Source organism: Otolemur garnettii, unplaced genomic scaffold (assembly GCF_000181295.1).
Source record: "Otolemur garnettii isolate 467f Iridium unplaced genomic scaffold, OtoGar3 scaffold00252, whole genome shotgun sequence".
Taxonomy (NCBI): domain Eukaryota; kingdom Metazoa; phylum Chordata; class Mammalia; order Primates; family Galagidae; genus Otolemur; species Otolemur garnettii.
In genome coordinates, this window is record NW_003852647.1 from 552,226 (window position 1) to 569,595 (window position 17,370).

The following is a 17,370-nucleotide window of genomic DNA, read 5'->3' on the forward strand; positions in this document are numbered from 1 at the left end:
AGGCGCCGAGCCTCATTTTTATTTTAATAACAGCATACTACTTCTGTTCTATCACATACGTATGTTCTGGAGAATTTTCCCTACCAATAGGGAGTTTTTCTCATACATTGTAGCTACACAGTATTCTGTGTATGAACTGTATGATAGTTTATTTGCTTATTCTCCTATTTCTGGATACTTGAAGGGCTTCTAATTCTTTGCTGCCCCAGATGGTGCTGCAATGATGAACTACTTTGTTTTGTACATGCATAGATGTATCTGTAGGGTGAATACCCGGAAGTGAGATTGATGAGTTAAAAGATAAATACATTTATAATTTTGTAGATATTGCTAAATTGGGTGTCAAAGGGATTATACTTTGTACTTTAACCACTAAATTATGGAAGTATCTGTTTCTTCACAGCTTCACCAACAGCATATTTGTCAAACCTTTTATATATTTGCCAACTTGATAATTGAGAAATATCCCATTATAGTTTGTTTATTTTATTTAACATAATCATTTCAGAAACATGTTTAATCTTTAGAAGTGTTAAGCTATATACTTTTTATTGGATACAATTATAAAGTAAACAATATTATTTATCTAATTATAGAAAGTACTGTACATGTTATTACAAAGTGTTTGCAGGTAAAAGAATGGGCCTGAACCTCTGAATAACTTAATCCTACTGGCCTACTCTTAACTAAACAAACTAAAATCCAACCCTATAGACAGTTCCCTTATTCCAGAACTTTCTATGAGAGAGAAGTAAGAACCCTTCACATTTTCTCTTTATTTTTATCTTCTTAATTTCTACTTTGTTAATTATAAAAGGGCATAAAATCACTGACTCTGGTTTACACAGCCTGATCACCCCCATTGCCTTACTGCAAAGTTGGAAATTAGTCTTTCTAAGATATAACACTGATCCCTAAAATGTTGTGTGTGATGATGTACAGAGGTCAAATCCTTTTTTGTGAATGCAGTGAATGTAAATGTTACCCACCATATTTATTTCTAGAATGTTTGTGTCTGTCTACAACTTACATAAATTTAACCTGAGAAATAAAACCTATAGGCTGTAACTAATATCAGTACTGCATATAAGCCCTATTAATGATGATTGGTACCAAGTAAAAGTTTATATTATTTCAAGGAGGGGAGAAATGGGTAATGTGATTATAATGTATGTGTTTTTTTAAAAAAAAAAAAAAGAAAAAAAGAAGAAGCTACAGAGATTATTAAAGCTTCCAGTATGTAGGTCCATGTGAGATCACAAGCACCACTAAGTGAAGAGAATAAGTTACAGGCAGTTACTCTTAGCATCAATTCCCTGTCCTAGATAATTCTTCTACTGTTTTAATCATCTTACTAGTAAGTGTTCCTTTATCATTGCCCTAACGGATTAAGAGTCAGAAAATCTCTGTTGTGGTCCTATCTTAAACTGATGTGTCCCATGCCTTAGTTTTTCCCACTAATAAAGCAACCCATTCCCTGCAATTTTAGAAACAGTTGAACAGTGTTAAGGGAAAAAAAACCTTCATTGAAAGATTTTGAGCTTGGGGATGTAAGTAACCTCTTTCTTTCAATTTTAGGAACAAATGAATAGTGTTAAAGGGAGAAGAAAACCTCAATGGAAAATTTGAAGCTCAGGAGTGTACATATCAGTGTTGGTGAAGAATAAATGTGTTAAAAACAGAAAGCCCTTTCCATAGCACTTCTTACATGGGGCCATGCTCATCCTTCTCTTTTAGCCTTTCTCAAAAAGAGTTTTGTGAGAGGATGAAGCTTCATAGAAAAGAATATGAATAACTCTTTTCTCAATTCCCCTAAAGATGGTACATTACTAGTAACATTCTAGATGGATAGGAGATAAATTAAGTCATTACATCCACTGGTAGAACTCTGGTGGAGAAGGACAATATCTGGAGAGTGTCATCATAACAGTTGTTAGTTGAGCAAATGTGTACCTGTCCAAAAGCTGAAGTGAAACCAGTCCTATCGCTGGCTGTGGGAGGTTACTAGCTAGAATGCTCAGTGATATGTTGATCATCATGTTTCATTTGCTTTTTCTGTGTTTTTAAGTAGTTTAGATAAAAATGGTCTATTTTGTGTTGAATCGCATTAGTTTAATGATTATCTACTATATATATTCTGTAAAAGCATCCTTGCATCAAAGTGGAGAGAACTTTCTGAAGTTCTGTTTGACACTTAAGAGGTTAAGGCAACTCTTCTTGACACTTATGTTGGAAGTTGTTTTTGTTTCTGCTTTTTTTTTTTTTAATTGTTGGGGATTCATTGAGGATACTGTTTCTGGGTTTTTTTTAATGTTACTTTTAATCAGGTGAGGATGAAGCGAAACAGGTTCCCTCATACATGCTGTATGAGGTAAATGTATATATACGGATATAGTATGCTATGTATAGTCTGTCTGGTTAGAGATAAAGTATAAGTTGCATAGTATTCCACTGAGTGGAGACTCTGTCTCAAAAAAAAAAAAAAAAACAGTGCTAAAGTTGAGAAACCCTGGTATGGTAAAACTAGACTACTCATACATTGTTGTTAACGTTGAAATTACTATCACCTTTTATCATTATTTATGGTGATAATAACTAACATATCTTGTGACAAAAATTCAAAGTATTTGACTCAGAAAGTAAAAATTTTCTGAAATTTCAGCTCAGAAATAACCACTATTATGGTTTTTATCCAGACTTTTTCTATCAAGATATTAATATACGTACAAGTATGTTAATAATTTTTAAATAATAAAAGACATGGTACTATATATATTTTTCTGTAACTTGCTTTGTTTTTCACTTGGACATTGTCTGTTAATACCTTTATTGTCCCATTGGATGAATGCATTATAAATTTATCTCAATTTCTTATTGATTTGTATTTGGCATTTCCTAATATTGTATTATTATGATTAGCATAGGTATGGAACATATTTATGTGTAAATCACTGTGAATCTTTGATAATATTTCTGTAGGATTTTTTTTTTTTGAGACAGACTCTCACTTTGTCACCCTCAGTGGAGTGCCCATGGTGTCATACCTCACAGCAACCTCAAACTCTTGGGCTTAAGCAATTCTCTTGCCTCAGCCTCCCAAGTAGCTGGGACCATAGGCACCCACCACAATGGGCTGCTATTTTTTTAGAGACTGGGTTGGGGGAGGGTGTCTCATTTTTGCTCAGGCTGGTCTCGAACTTGTGAGCTCAGGCAATCCACCTGCCTCCACCTCCCAAGTGCTGGGATTACAGGCATGAGCCACTGTGCCCGGTCCTTATAGGATTTTTTTTTTTTAAAGGGAGCATTCTACTTATTAAAGAATAATGGAAAAGCAAGAATCCAATGTACTTAATATGAAGCCAGCAGAGGAACAAAAACATGCCCATACAAGAGAAAAACTCAATTGAATTCAAGTTGGTGGGAGGAGAGGGAAGGATGGAGGGGGACTGGTATGCTGTCATCATGCTAATAGGCATGATGTAAGGGTACATGGCATACCTCCTGGGTGAGGTACACAACTATAACACGGACTTTACCTAACAAACACAAACAATGTAACCTAATTGTTCATACCCTCATATTAATCTAAAAATTTTTTTTTAAATGGTGTTCTTCCCAATAAGATTGGAAAATTTTTATTCAGGGTATATTATAAACAAGTTTCTTTACCGTTCATCAAAAAGAAATAATACATTTTTAACAATGTTCGATTAAAAAATGAAAGTTATGGCACAAAAATATGCTGTTTTTTAGAAGTAGAATTTCCAGGTCAATGGGTATGATCATTAAAAAATTGACAGATATCGTCATATTTCCCTCCAAAAATATAATCAAAAGCTTTTGAAAGCAGTGGAGCAACATGTAAAAAGAACCACAGGTATGTTTTGGTTGTCCCAGTTTAGAATGGTAATGCAAGGAAATAGTCCAAAGTCAGTAGAAAGCCCAACGATGTTCTTTCATACTGTTATTTATAGTAGCAAATATATTAAAAGCAACTTTTAATTTTCTAACAATGGGGAAATGGTTTGGTTAAATTATGCTATATATATTTGGACCATTTTCAGTCTTACAAACCATGGTTATAAAGACTATGACTTGTAGAAACAAAATTGAGAACTGTATGTTTCCCTATGATTATGACTAGATATGAATTAGCATGCATCTAACAAAAAGAGGGGAAAGGAATACAGAAGGAAAATAAAATAGATCTGCCAGGGCAATGGAATGATGAGGTCATGTTTTTTTCCCCCTAAACTGTACATTGTATTATTTTCAGGATTTAAAAAATATGTTGCTGCCTCAAGCTAAAATGTACAAAAGATGAATTAAGATTTCAATTCAGAGGCCAGCATTTGCCTTAAAAAGAAGAAAATGAACTTCTCTTCTGTTCTCAGTCCATAGAAAATGTACATGTCTTCTTGTACATTTTAGTGCTTAAAGAATGAAATAATGATTTGCATATACTAATCCAGGGAACACAACCTCAGGAGGCATGGCATAGATATTTTGTTCCAGCCAGCATTTTGAAAAATATCACCAAAGAGAAAGAAGGTTGTTGTAGCAATAGCCTTTCTTTCCTCCAGCCAACTATTATATTTTAATGTTATAATGTGATCAAATCACATTCATGGTGGTGAGAACCTTTATACCTAGGTAAGCTAGCGTGATAGTAAAGGTCATTTCATATTGATCAAAACAGTATCAAATCTACTAGTACCCAAATTATCCAGTTAAACAGTTGTACATTTAAATGAAAGTATTTAAAATTTTCAATTCAGATTGAGTTTCTGAAATTTCTAGATACTATTATCAGAAATTAAAGTTAATGCTATACTTCCATAAAATAGATACAAATCAGAATATTTTAGCTTGGTCTTGGGTTTTTCCTTAACCTGGGAGGTATGAAAAGAACATGTTTTAATTTACATGATATAGCAAGCACATTTTTTTAGCTTTGAATCAAGAAAAAAAAAATTGCAGTAACCACAGAGAGAATTCATTATATTCTTAGGAATGTGTTTTTTCTCCTTTTCTTTGACGTGACTTGTATGATGTCTTTGAGTCTGGACTTTTTATAAGACTGGTCCATCAATTAACCGAGATGAGAACTGATTTAATAATGGTAAGCACTGTTGCCAGAGACCTGCTGGCAACAGCGATTTTCTCAGCTATTTTTATTTCCTGGGGTGACTGTTATAAAAGAAGCTTTTTCAGGCCAGGTTTAGACTATGAGTTCACGGTGGAGAGTGTCTCCTGTAATTGCCTGTCTTGGCCTGGTATAGAGTGACTTTCTTTCAGAAGTTTGGGGTAGAGGATCCAGCTGGTTTTGCGAAAAGTGCTATTGAGTGGATTCTAATTCCTTAGAAGGCTTTTTGAACCCTTTTTCCTATAAAAGTCCATTTCAGTGAGTGAATAGATATTAGGCATTTGGCCCATGCTGGTATTCTAAAAGTTGGAAGGGGTCCTTCAGTCACCTTTTTTTCCCATAGGAAAAATAAAATGTGACTGGGTTGAGTATTGAACAATATCCTTTATATTCTTATGCTTCTGTTGGAAACAAATGGGATTTTTCATTAGCTTGTTCCCATTAGTATGTTAGGGCTTTGGAGCACTTAATACTAGTAATTCTTAAACAAAATTACAAAAGAATAACACTGCACAGTATCTTGAGGATGGAGAAAAAGGCTTGGTACAACTTTCATATAGAGGACTTTAAAAATGTTCTACCTACTGCAATTGTCATTTAAGAAAAAGCCAAGTTGTTTTGCTAGCTGGATATACTGCAGGGTTTTTGGTAACTTTTCGTCTTTATTTTGTCAATTCAAATCCAAAGGTTGTAGAGCTTTTTTTCCCTCCCTCTAATTTCATCTTTCAAGCTTTATACTAGACAATGTTTTTAAAGTATAAGTTGCTTCTAGAAGTAAGAGCAATTTCTCTTCTTTAGCTCAATAGTGGCATACCAGCCAGCTGGAGATAACAGTCACACCTTTGATGTCACAGCCATGTTCAAGTCGATTGGAATTTTCCTTGGGATCTTCAGTGGATCTTTTGCTATGGGCGCTGCTACAGGAGTGGTGACAGCTTTAATATCCTTTTGTTATCTTTTCTTCTTTTCTTTGTTATCTTTTCTAACAAGTAGCCGTATGCCATATTCTATGGTTTCTTATACTTTTCATGATTAGAATTGTGTTAGAATTATTAACTTTATAACTTAAGTACTTGGTTTGAAAATATTAAGCAATAAGCTTTGCTAATAAATAAATAAGTAATTTCATTGTTCTGCACAGGGCACAGTGCCCTAAAACTTTTGTGTTGTTTTTGTTTTTGAGACAGATTCTCACTTTGTTGCCCTCAGTAGGGTGCCATGGCATCATAGCTCACAGCAACCTCAAACTCTTGGGCTCAAGTGATCCTCTTGCCTCAGCCTTCTCCATAGCTGGGACTATAGATGCCCACCACAGTGCCCGGCTATTTTTAGAGAGGGGGTCTGACTCTAGCCCAGGCTGGTCTCAAACTCCTCAGCTCAAGAAATCCACCTGCCTTGGACTCCCGGAGTGCGAGGATTATAGGCATGAGCCACCATGCCTGGCATGCCCTAAAACTTTTAATGCAAAAGTGTCATTAGATGCAGTATCCCTTTGAGAGTAAATTTTAAGGTATAGATTAAATTGATATAAAGGATATATTCCAAAGAGCTTCTGGGTATTCTTTGCTGCTGGTCAGCCTGGCAGTCTTTTGCTCTTTGTTTAGTAGGACAAAATCTACAACCATGATACCAAATGAACAAAATATGGTTCCTGGGTTAGGATATATGGGTTCACTTCAGCTCTCCTAATTTTAAACTTTGTACTGTAGTGTCCTGAGATGCCCAAAGAACCTAGGTTTTAGAGTCCTAGTACTGCTCCTAGTTAGCTATTAAAAATATTGGACTTATTATTCTTGTGTTCATTAAAGAGACATTTCTTGATTATGTGCTATTTGCCAGATATTGTACCTTGGGGTATCAAAGCTAAACAAGACAAACATTGACCCCTGCCTCTTTGGAGCTTTCATACAGTGGCAGACACATGTGATAGAAGCTTCGATACTTCACCTCTTTGGATCTCAGTGTAGGAAAGTGGAGTGTGGGGACAGTGGGAAGGATGAGTGGGACTAGATGATTTCTAAAGAGTTTCCCCCTCTAAAACGTCTATGATAATTATTCTCAAAAAAAATACACCATTCTTTTTCAAGAATCACTTACAGCTATGCCTGTAATCCTAATACTCTAGAAGGCCAAGACAGGCGGATTGCTCGAGCTCAGGAGTTAGAGACCAGCCTGACAACAGCGGAGACCCTGTCTCTAAAAATAGCCAGGCATTGTGGCGGGCACCTGTAGTTTCAGCTACATGGGAGGCTGAGGCAAGAGGATCACTTGAGCCCAGGAGTCTGAGGTTGCTGTGAGCTATGATGCCATAGCACTGTACTGAAGATGATGAAGTAAGATTCTGTCTCAAAGAAAAAAAAAAGAATCAGTTTGATACACTTGAGCCTTCTGCTAGAAGAGGCTGCTTTTACAGTTTTATGTAGGTGGACTGAGGCATAGAGGGGCAATAAAAAGACTTCTGAAGAATGAGCCAGTAGAGATAGTATCTCTTCCCTAATATAAGTCCCTCAAGGGTAGGAAGTATATCTTGTTAATCATTTTGTTGTAGTACCTAGTGGTTGAGTGACTGTAGATCCTAGCCTGAGATTTGTAATAACTTGGCGCAAGCCCTTCCACTGTCAAATACTTGTTAGACTTATACAATCAAGTGAAGGGCCTCCCTTTCCTCATCATGGAATGAATGCTATGTATCACAGAGGTATTAGAGGATCAAATAAATGTGAAATCTCATGGAAATTATGTGTTTTTATCAATGTAAATTGCTGTATTAGGGAAGGTGTCTTGCTTTTAGGTCGTAAGTTAATAGAGTTGACATGTTTGTCTACCTGATCTGTTGCTCCTGTCTCTACCTATTCTTTACTTCCTGGTTTCTGGCAAGGTATATGATAACCATAGAACAATTCGAGTGGTAAAACTGTAAGATGTCCTCACTGAAGGGAAGGACCGATGCCCGTTTTAAGAGTTTCTTCATTGTGGTGCCTCCTTATCTAGTGACTTTTGTATAAAGCTGTAAAATCCTTTTGCTTTCCTACTTGCTTTGCTTAGACTGTTTTTTCTTTTTTTTTTTTTTTTTTTTTGAGACAGAGCCTCAAGCTGTCCCCCTGGGTAGAGTGCTGTGGCATTACAGCTCATAGCAACCTCCAACTCCTGGGCTCAAGCGAGTCTCCTGCCTCCGCCTCCCAAGTAGCTGGGACCACAGGCGCCCGCCACAACACCCGGCTATTTTTTGGTTGCAGCCGTCATTGTTGTTTGGCGGGTCCGGGCTGGGGATTCGAACCCGCCACCTTAGGTGTACGTGGCTGGCACCTTAGCCGGTTGAGCTATAGGCGCCGAGCCTAGACTGTTTTTTTCTAGTCGCACATCTGTATTACAAGATCTTGTTACCAACCTTAACAGTCTCACGTGACAAAGTTCACCAAATTACGGGAGTTCCAATTGTTGGAAACAGGCCTATTTTTCTTGATGTCCTGGAGTACCTTTCTCTTGGCTGAAGCATGGGGTTTTACAGGTAGGTTACTTTCTCCTTTTGATTGTAAGCACTTACGAGTGACTTTGCCAGTCACATGAGTAGATCACCTCGTTTAGTGTTTGAACATACTTGTGGTTGGGATTTAAACTGTCACTTTAGAATATAAAAAAGGTATGCAATGGAAGTGGTTCCTTTCAACAAAGTAAGTCACAGATGAAAATTTCTGTAAAAGAAGAACTGGTGTAAAACTTGGGAACCATTCTTCTATGTGAACTTGTGACTTGATGTCTTTATAGGTGTGGTCGCAGTATTATTTTGTGGCATCACACAAGCACACTATACATATAATAATTTGTCCACGGAGTCTCAGCATAGAACTAAACAGGTAAGAGAAACTTCATAGTTTATGAATTAACTTTATTGTTCTTTCAGCACAATGGAAGTCATTTTACTTAAAAGTAATCTTTGATCTGTTCAAAATGATGTTTGCGCATTTCAGCTTCTCTTCCTTTGATGCCAGACATAGTTGGGATTGGCAGATTAAAGAGTGACAACTTTTAGGGTAGAGATAGGTCAGCAGAATAGCCAGGGGCTATTACTGTGGCTCCAGTACACAGTCAGTTAGCTTCCTTTTCTCTTAGTGTTTTCCTAATCTGATGGCTTTTAAGAAGAACATTTTGGAAACTACTTTGTCTTGACTAGAACTACTGCTGTGTGATATAGATAAGATTAACTTACAATCTGACGGGGTGTACCGAGAGATTAACCTCCTTCAGTCTTTACCCTGACACTGCAAAACTGCTACGTTACATGAACGTCAAGGGTCAGGGAACTGTGTCAGTGGTCAGGCTTCATATAGTACTGAATGATCAATTGCACAGGATGCCTGAAGGGAATCTTAAAGGAATAGGCATAAAATTTTCCAGCTTTATGAGGTGTATGGGACAAAACTATGAACCAAATGTAATTTCTGGAATAGAAACAGATGCTTACTTGCCTATGGTTATAGTGAGAAATAGAAGCTTTTTAAGTTTTGCTAAATGATTAGAACATAGTGAGATTAGCCTGGAAAGGACTGGTGCTAAAAGAGGAGCAAGAGTACTTTTTCTTCTTCTGGAGCCATGGATTTAGTTTATGATCTATTTTCCCCCCAACCCTCAGAAGAGGTTAAGCTTCCCCTTCCAAGCCTAAGCATTGAGGTTATAAGTCTTTTTTATAAATTAATTTAGTACAGTAAATATAGAGGAGCAAATCAGCTGGGAAGTTCAGCATTTTTCCAGGTAATGGAGTTATGAATGAAAAGCAAGAACAGGACGAAAGCTTCTGGTTTATTGGTGATGCAAAGCTTATATACATAAAAAAAAAAACATGACTCATAGCAATTCTAGATTGTGTGCTTTGGATTGTGTGTCATAGAAGACATCAGATAAGGGGGGAAATGGTTTGAGGCTTGAGGAACTGGAATGCTATTGTAAAGGAAGTGGTGAGCTTAAGAGGATGGGAAAAATGGGGAGGGGGGCGCAGTACAGAAAAAGGAAGGAATAAAAAGAAGGCAGTAAAGTATTGAGGAATAGTTAGACTATTCCAGTCCTTAGGCCAAATCTGGCCCTTGCTGATCTATGAGTGAAGGACGATTTTATTTCCATCCATTTTAAAATGGTTAGAAAAAGATCAAAAGAAGAATATTTTGTAACCTATGGTGATTATATGAAATTTTCATTTTCATGTCTATCAGTAAGGTTTTCTCTTTTTTTCTTTTCTTCCACATCTGGACATCAGTAACATTTTCTTGGAGCACAGCCACATCCATTTCTTTTTAATGTATACTCTGTGGCTGCTTTTGTGCTATCCTGGCAGAGTTAAGTAGTTGTGACAGAGACCTTGTAGCCTGCAAAGCCTCAAATATTTACTCTCTGGCCATTCACAGGAAAATTTTGTAGGCCCATGTTGTGGCATAAAACTGGGACTTGGGAATCACTATGGTGTTTCAAGTTCTGGTTCCACTCTCGCTGTGTGACCAGCAATAAGTTTCATAACTTATTTGTGTTTCAGTTTTGCCATCTTTAGATGGAGATATTAATAGTACCTACTTCATGGAATTGTTGTGAAATTAGTATGAGATAATACATGTAAAGTCCTTAATATAGTATTGAGCACCTTGTCAACACTGGCTAAAATGTAGCTTATTAGAATTGAACAAGAATAAGTAATAATCGCATAATAGTAATAATATATTAAATGGTAATAATAGTATATTAAATCATTTAAAGAAAATTAAATATATACTTATTTTAATTTTTATTCCAATTTTTAGGTAATAAAAAATAGGTTTTAAAGAATTAATGAGCTTGCCAAAAGCTACACAGCTAGCAAGTAGGGAAGGCAGAGTTCAAGCCTAGGCATTTTGATTCTCGAGCCCATGTTCTTAACTTTTGTCCTGTTGTGGGGTGGAGGCTTGTGGTAGAGAGCAGTGGTAGATAACTGTGGTGGCCATAAGGACAGCAGGTCATGGAGGGTCTTAACTTTCTTCATTCAGCAAGTCTCCCACACTTGCTGAGTTAGTAACACATACGGAGGCCTGGTGTGAACAGGGTGGAGTGGGCGGGTAGTAGGTGAGGACATGGAGTGCAGGATTATACGGAAGAAGCTGGGTCTGCAGGAAGCTTGGTTCCTATATGAGGACTAAGACCTGTGGAAAAAGTGAAGTCATATGGCCAGCCAGTTATAAGAGTTGTCACCAAGCATTTTATGTCAGTATAAAAAGCTAAACAGAATCTTTTAGCTTATAAAGCAGGAAATATCCTGAAACTGATATTTTTAGAAAGGTTCACTGATTGGGATAGGGATGGCGGGGATACCAGTCAGGGTCCTTCTGCAGTATTATGGGTGGGAGTGGATGAAAGCTAAGCTAAAACTGGCAAGGTTTGGAGAAAGAGGGGAGAAGTGACTGAAGATGGGGGTGGTTTGGAGAAGAGAAGCTGATTGGAGAAAGTGAGAAAGCAACATTTCTGGCTTTTTCTGTAGGACTGGACATTGTCGTCTCTACATTTGCTCCCCTCTGAATCATGTGTTTTTAGGTGTAGGCATGAACTTCACGTATTCAAAGTGTCTGTTTCATTATCTTAATAATACTCATGTTTTCTAATTATATGACTGATTTGTTTACTGAACTAACCTTTTAAAATTTTCATTTCAGTTGTTTGAGCTTCTCAATTTCTTGGCAGAGAATTTCATCTTCTCCTACATGGGGCTGACACTATTCACCTTCCAGAACCATGTCTTTAACCCAACATTTGTAGTAGGAGCATTTGTATCCTTTATTGTGTATTCTATTTTGAAAACTATTTTAACTGAGATTTTCACATGACTTTGGGGCACGTGACTGATGAGAGTACATTTAAATATATAAAATTTTCCCTGAGTAAAGCAAATAAGGACCCCACCTTATTTTCTATTCTATTTATTCTATCCTATTTTGTTTTTATTTATTGCACAAATAATGTTGACAGAGCAAAGTAATAGAAAAGTTTCTTACTGTTCTGCCTACCCCAAAAGATAAAACTGTTTGTCCTCTATTACTAAAGGAAAGAAAGAAAGGATGGCTACTGGGAAACATTTAGCAGTCTGTGCCACAAGGCAGCAGGGCACAAATGAGGAAAAGTTGACTGAAGCTGCTTTGGTTTCTTTCTTTCTCTATCTCTCGGGAGTGAATTAAATCTTTAGAAATTAGTTGGAAGGAAGAAGCTGAGCATATGATAGAAAGCAGGCAATAGTGTAAACCTCAAAAGAAGGCAGAAAGAGATGAAATCTGAATCATATGGAGAGGGAATTTGTCCTTTACTGGGAAGAGGGACAGCTGTCCCATTGCTACTGGAGAGAACAGGGTATGTCGAGATGAAGGTACATTGGTAAGATGGAGCTCCTGTCTCCTGGCTTCTATTTTTATCTATAAAGTAGGAAGTGAGATCATCTGAAAGTCAGTAGCAAGCTGAGTAGTATATCCATTATCTACTATGCAACAAATTACCCTAAAACTTAGTAGCTTAAAACAGCAAACATTCATTATCTCACACAGTTTCTAGGGGTTGGGAATCCTGAAGCAGTTTAGCTGGGTGGTTTCGGCTCCAGGAGCACTCATGAGATTGCTGGGATGTACTCTCTGAAGACTTGACTAGGGCTGGAGGGTCCACTCCAAACTCACTCATTTCACAAAGCTGACTTTCCTTCTTCTCCACATGGACATGTTCATAGAGAGCTCAGCTCATGGCTTCCCCCAGAGTGAGTAAGCTGAGAGAGCCTTAAGATGAAAGCTGAAGTGCCCTTTATAACCCGATTCTGGAAGTAACATACCAGCATCACTTATGCAATATTCTTTTGGTCATATATATCAACTTGGTACAGTTTGGGCAGGGATTACCCAAAAGTGTTGCTACTAAGAGGCAGGGATTATTGACAGCCATCTTAGAGGCTGGCTTAAACAAGTCCTAGGAGTTGATAAAAGGATCAATTCGTTCTCCCATTCTCTATAACAACTGGGATTGCTTGAGCCCAGGACTTCGAGGCTTGAGCGAGCTTTGATGATGCCATTGCACTCCAGCCTGAGCGACAGAGCTAAGCAGTACTACGGACCCATTTGTGTTTGAGGAAGAGGTATTATTAGCAGTAGAACCAATCTGCCCTGCTTGGCTGTAAGGATGGAGAAAAGAGATAATTAGTTACATCCAGGTTTGGGATTTTTGTCAGGTGGGTGTGATGAGAACAGAGAGGGACAAGTAAATGTAGGTTATTGCAAAGAATATTAATTAGCATGAGGATAAGAAAGGAGAGGACTGATTGAGGAAAAAGTAGAGGGATCTTTGGACCAGAAGTCCCAATGAGGTTGAAGAATGATTGTGATAATTGAACAAGAAACATGGAAGGAGTGATGATGGTCAGAGAGGAGAAGCTTTCAGTAAGGTATTTCCAAAATAAATATTTTTAAAAACCCACTTCAGAATGAAGATTCTGTCAAGGGGCTCGGCTCCTGTGGCTCAAGTGGCTAAGGCGCCAGCCACATACACCTAAGGTGGCGGGTTCAAATCCCCAGCCCGGGGCCCGCCAAACAACAATGATGGCTGCAACCAAAAAATAGCCGGGCGTTGTGGCGGGTGCCTGTAGTCCCAGCTACTTGGGAGGCTGAGGCAGGAGACTCACTTGAGCCCAGGAGTTGGAGGTTGCTGTGAGCGTGATGCCACGGCACTCTGCCCAGGGGGATAGCTTGAGGTTCCGTCTCAAAAAAAAAAAAAAAAAAAGATTCTGTCAAGGAGATTAGCAACAAATTTTTAGAAATTAAAACTATATGTAGGATCTCTGTTAGAAAGTGAAGTGCCATTCTGCAGAGTCTTAGTCTGAGAATGAACTTCAGGTAAAAAGATAAAGTCCTGTTAATGAGAGAAGATTTTAGCTGAAAGGTAACAATGAAATCATTAATTTAATATCCTGCTAGCCTTGGAGAAATTTTTGAGCAGTCAAGTGGCTTGATCCATTATATTTGATATGGAAAATTAGGCAAAGTATTCTCTATAGATGTCTTTATAAAAGTTCCTCAATGAAAACTATCCCGCCATGAAAATGGACTCTTAACAGGAGAGAGTTGTTCTTTTTCTGGCTATATTAGCTAAGATATAGGTTTGGTTTCATGTGACAAAGACTCTGATTAACTCAGGTTTAAACAAGATAAAAAATTCTTTTTTCCTCATCTAAAAGTCTGAACTGGTATGACAGCTGTGCTCCAGAAAGTTCTGAGGCACCCAAGCAGCCATGTTGCTAACATCCTTAGAGAGTTGCCCTTATTCTTATAGTGCAAGGTGGCTCACTCTGGTGTCTGCCTATTGCCTTGAAGGGCACAGCCAAGAATATGTACACATTCCTTCCATTTAACATCACTGGTTACACCTACTGCAAAAGAGACTGGGAATTATATTCATTATCTGAGTGACTGTGTACCTAGATAAAAATTGGGGATGGGAGAGAGGAGTATCTACTACCGAAAGGAAAGAAGAATAGATATTGCAGACAGCTTGCAGTCACCGCCATATCACCTCATGTATTTGATTGTCATTATGTTTTTTCTTATTTAGGAAATCACTATTTTTAATAAATGTTTCATTTTAGACAAGTATTAGATTTATAGAAAAATTGGGAAGATAATATAAAAAATTTGCACGTGCCCCACACTTGGTTTCCTCTATTAACATCTTACATTAGCATGGTACATTTGTCATGATGAATGAACCAATATTGATATATTATTAGTGACAAAAGTTCATACTTTATTCAGATTTGCATAGTTTTCCCCTAATATTCTTTTTCTGTTCCAAGGTCCTGTCCAGGATACCACCATTACATTTAATAGTCACATCTTCTTAGGTTCTACTCAACTATGACAGCTCCAGATATGCTCATTAGTTTTGGTGACCCTTAACAGTTTCAAAGGGTACTGGCCAGCTATTTTGTAGGATGTCCTGTAGTTTGAACTTGTCTGATATTTCCCCCCATGATTAGATTTGGGGAAGAAGACAACAGAGGTGAAGTGCATTCTCATCACGTCATATCGAGGGTCCCTACTTGGCAATGCTGATGGTAGTTGTAATCACTTGCTTCAGGTAGTGTTTGTCATTGTTCTCCATTGTCAAGTTACTTATTTGTTCCTCCTTTCTGTATACTACTGCCTAGAAGGAAGCCACTTTGCACAGACACTGAGGAATGGGGAATTACATTCCACCTCCTCAAGAACAGAGTGTCTATAAAATTATTTAGAATTCCTTACACAGGAGATTCTCCCAAATTTATTGTTTTATTCAGTTATTTATTTGTATCAATATGGATTCATTGATACTTATTTTATATTTGGGGTTATAATATAATACAACTATTTTTTTATTTTGTTGCTCAAACTTTGGCTACTGGGAGCTCTTTCAGTGAGTCCTGGTGTCTCTTTTACATATTATTGTGTTTTTTTTTTTTTTGAGACAGAGTCTCATTTTGTCACCCTTGGTGGAGTGCCATGACATCACAGCTCACAGCAACCTCAAACTCTTAGGCTTAAGCAATTCTCTTGCCTCAGCCTCCCAACTAGCTGGAGCTACAGGCACCGGCCACAATGCCAGGCTATTTTTAGAGACTAGGTCTTGCTCTGGCTCAGGCTGGTCTCAAACCTGTGAGCTCAGGGAATCCACCTGCCTCGGCCTCCTAAGTGCTGGGATTATAGGCATGAGCCACTGCACCCGGCCCTTATTTTTATTTTTTTGAGCACTTCCCTACTTTCTGGAACTAAAATATTTTTTTTTAGGTTCATCTTGTATATTTTCTGCCTCAGCTAAGAATTGGCTATTTCTCCAAGGAGCCCTGGTTCCTTTTATTAGAGAATAGTATTAGAAACCAATATCTGGGCACTTGGTGTGCTCAGTGCCACCTGACAGAGCAAGGAAATGTGAATGTATATACTAACTCATGTATATTCATGCATCTATTCATATATCTGTGTGTAACCATCTGTGTCTCTGTTCAGCTAAGCATGAGTTCATTCGGATATCTCCAACTCTAATTCATTACCATAGAATCCTTCTGGCCTTCTCCCTTTGCTGAATTGCACTCTCCCCGTAACAGTGAGAAACCTGACTCCCACCACATGCCATCCGTTTACTTGATTGTTCAGTTCCAGTACACATGTATAACAGTATCAGAACTGTTAACCAGTACTCCCGTGGGAAACAGCTTTATCTATAAGCATAGAAAGCTTCTGTGCAGTTTCTTTTGCCTTTAGTCTTGTAGACTCCATTCTTGTCCAAAGTTACTTAGGCCAGCAACATTCCTCCCACTTTGTTTTGTTTTTAATCTTAGATTTTCCTCTATGTTCCTCTTAAGAAATGGGATGGAGACTTCATTGTGACCCTTGTAAGAAAATTTCTAATTATAAAGTGGAAGTCTCTATAGATAGTAAACTGGAAAAAAAGATATTAAAATTGGCTTCTAGTTAAAACCAATCTGAATTCCACATTAAATTTTTCCTTTGAAGCAGGTAGGAAATATAGACTCCATGGAGTATATTGAGGCTAGCAGGAGTTTTAGTGGTATGAAATAGTTGAGCTGCCCTTTCTTTGTCTTAAGGAGGGAAGGGAAAGTTTAGACAGTATTACTCCTCTTCCTACCAACACCAACAATGAAATAAATTATCCTATTCTATTAATAATCTTAAAAGTATAGTAAAAAAGTTTTGCTTTTAAACATGTTTGTCTTTAGCTAGTAAATTTCCTGTGTTAGACCTGTACTGTCTAATTTGGTTGCAGCTAGCCACATGGGATTATTTAAATTTAAATTAAAATAAAAAAATTTAAAATTTTCAGTTTCTTGTTCATACTAGCCACATTTCAGATGCTCCCTGTATTGGACAGTGCAGGTACAGAAAATTTCCACTATTGTAGAAAGTTCTGTTGGACAGCACTGTGTTAGACAATGAAACCAAGAGACTGTGTTAGAAACTGAGCTCCCTAAAATAGACTCTAACCGTCTTGAATGTGTAGTCTAAATATTAAGAAATGATCCCTAACCTATTGATAATTTTAGATTGCTATTTTCTTGGGAAGAGCTGCAAATATTTATCCCTTGTCCCTCTTACTCAATTTGGGTAGAAGAAGTAAGATTGGATCAAATTTTCAACATATGATGATGTTTGCTGGTAAGTTATAACTTTCCTCCTTTTTTTTTTTTTTTTTTT

The 17,370-nt window shown here is 37.5% G+C and overlaps 1 protein-coding gene across 1 annotated transcript in view; it reads left to right on the forward strand.

Moving 5' to 3' along the window:
• Positions 1–17,370, forward strand: part of SLC9A6 (solute carrier family 9 member A6) — a 66,951-nt gene that overhangs the window by 18,782 nt on the left and 30,799 nt on the right. The window contains exons 7-11 of the mRNA XM_003802648.3: positions 5,945–6,086; positions 8,549–8,654; positions 8,912–9,000; positions 11,812–11,925; positions 17,220–17,331. Of these exons, the coding sequence (XP_003802696.1) occupies positions 5,945–6,086; positions 8,549–8,654; positions 8,912–9,000; positions 11,812–11,925; positions 17,220–17,331 (563 nt within the window). The remainder of the gene's footprint in view (positions 1–5,944; positions 6,087–8,548; positions 8,655–8,911; positions 9,001–11,811; positions 11,926–17,219; positions 17,332–17,370) is intronic.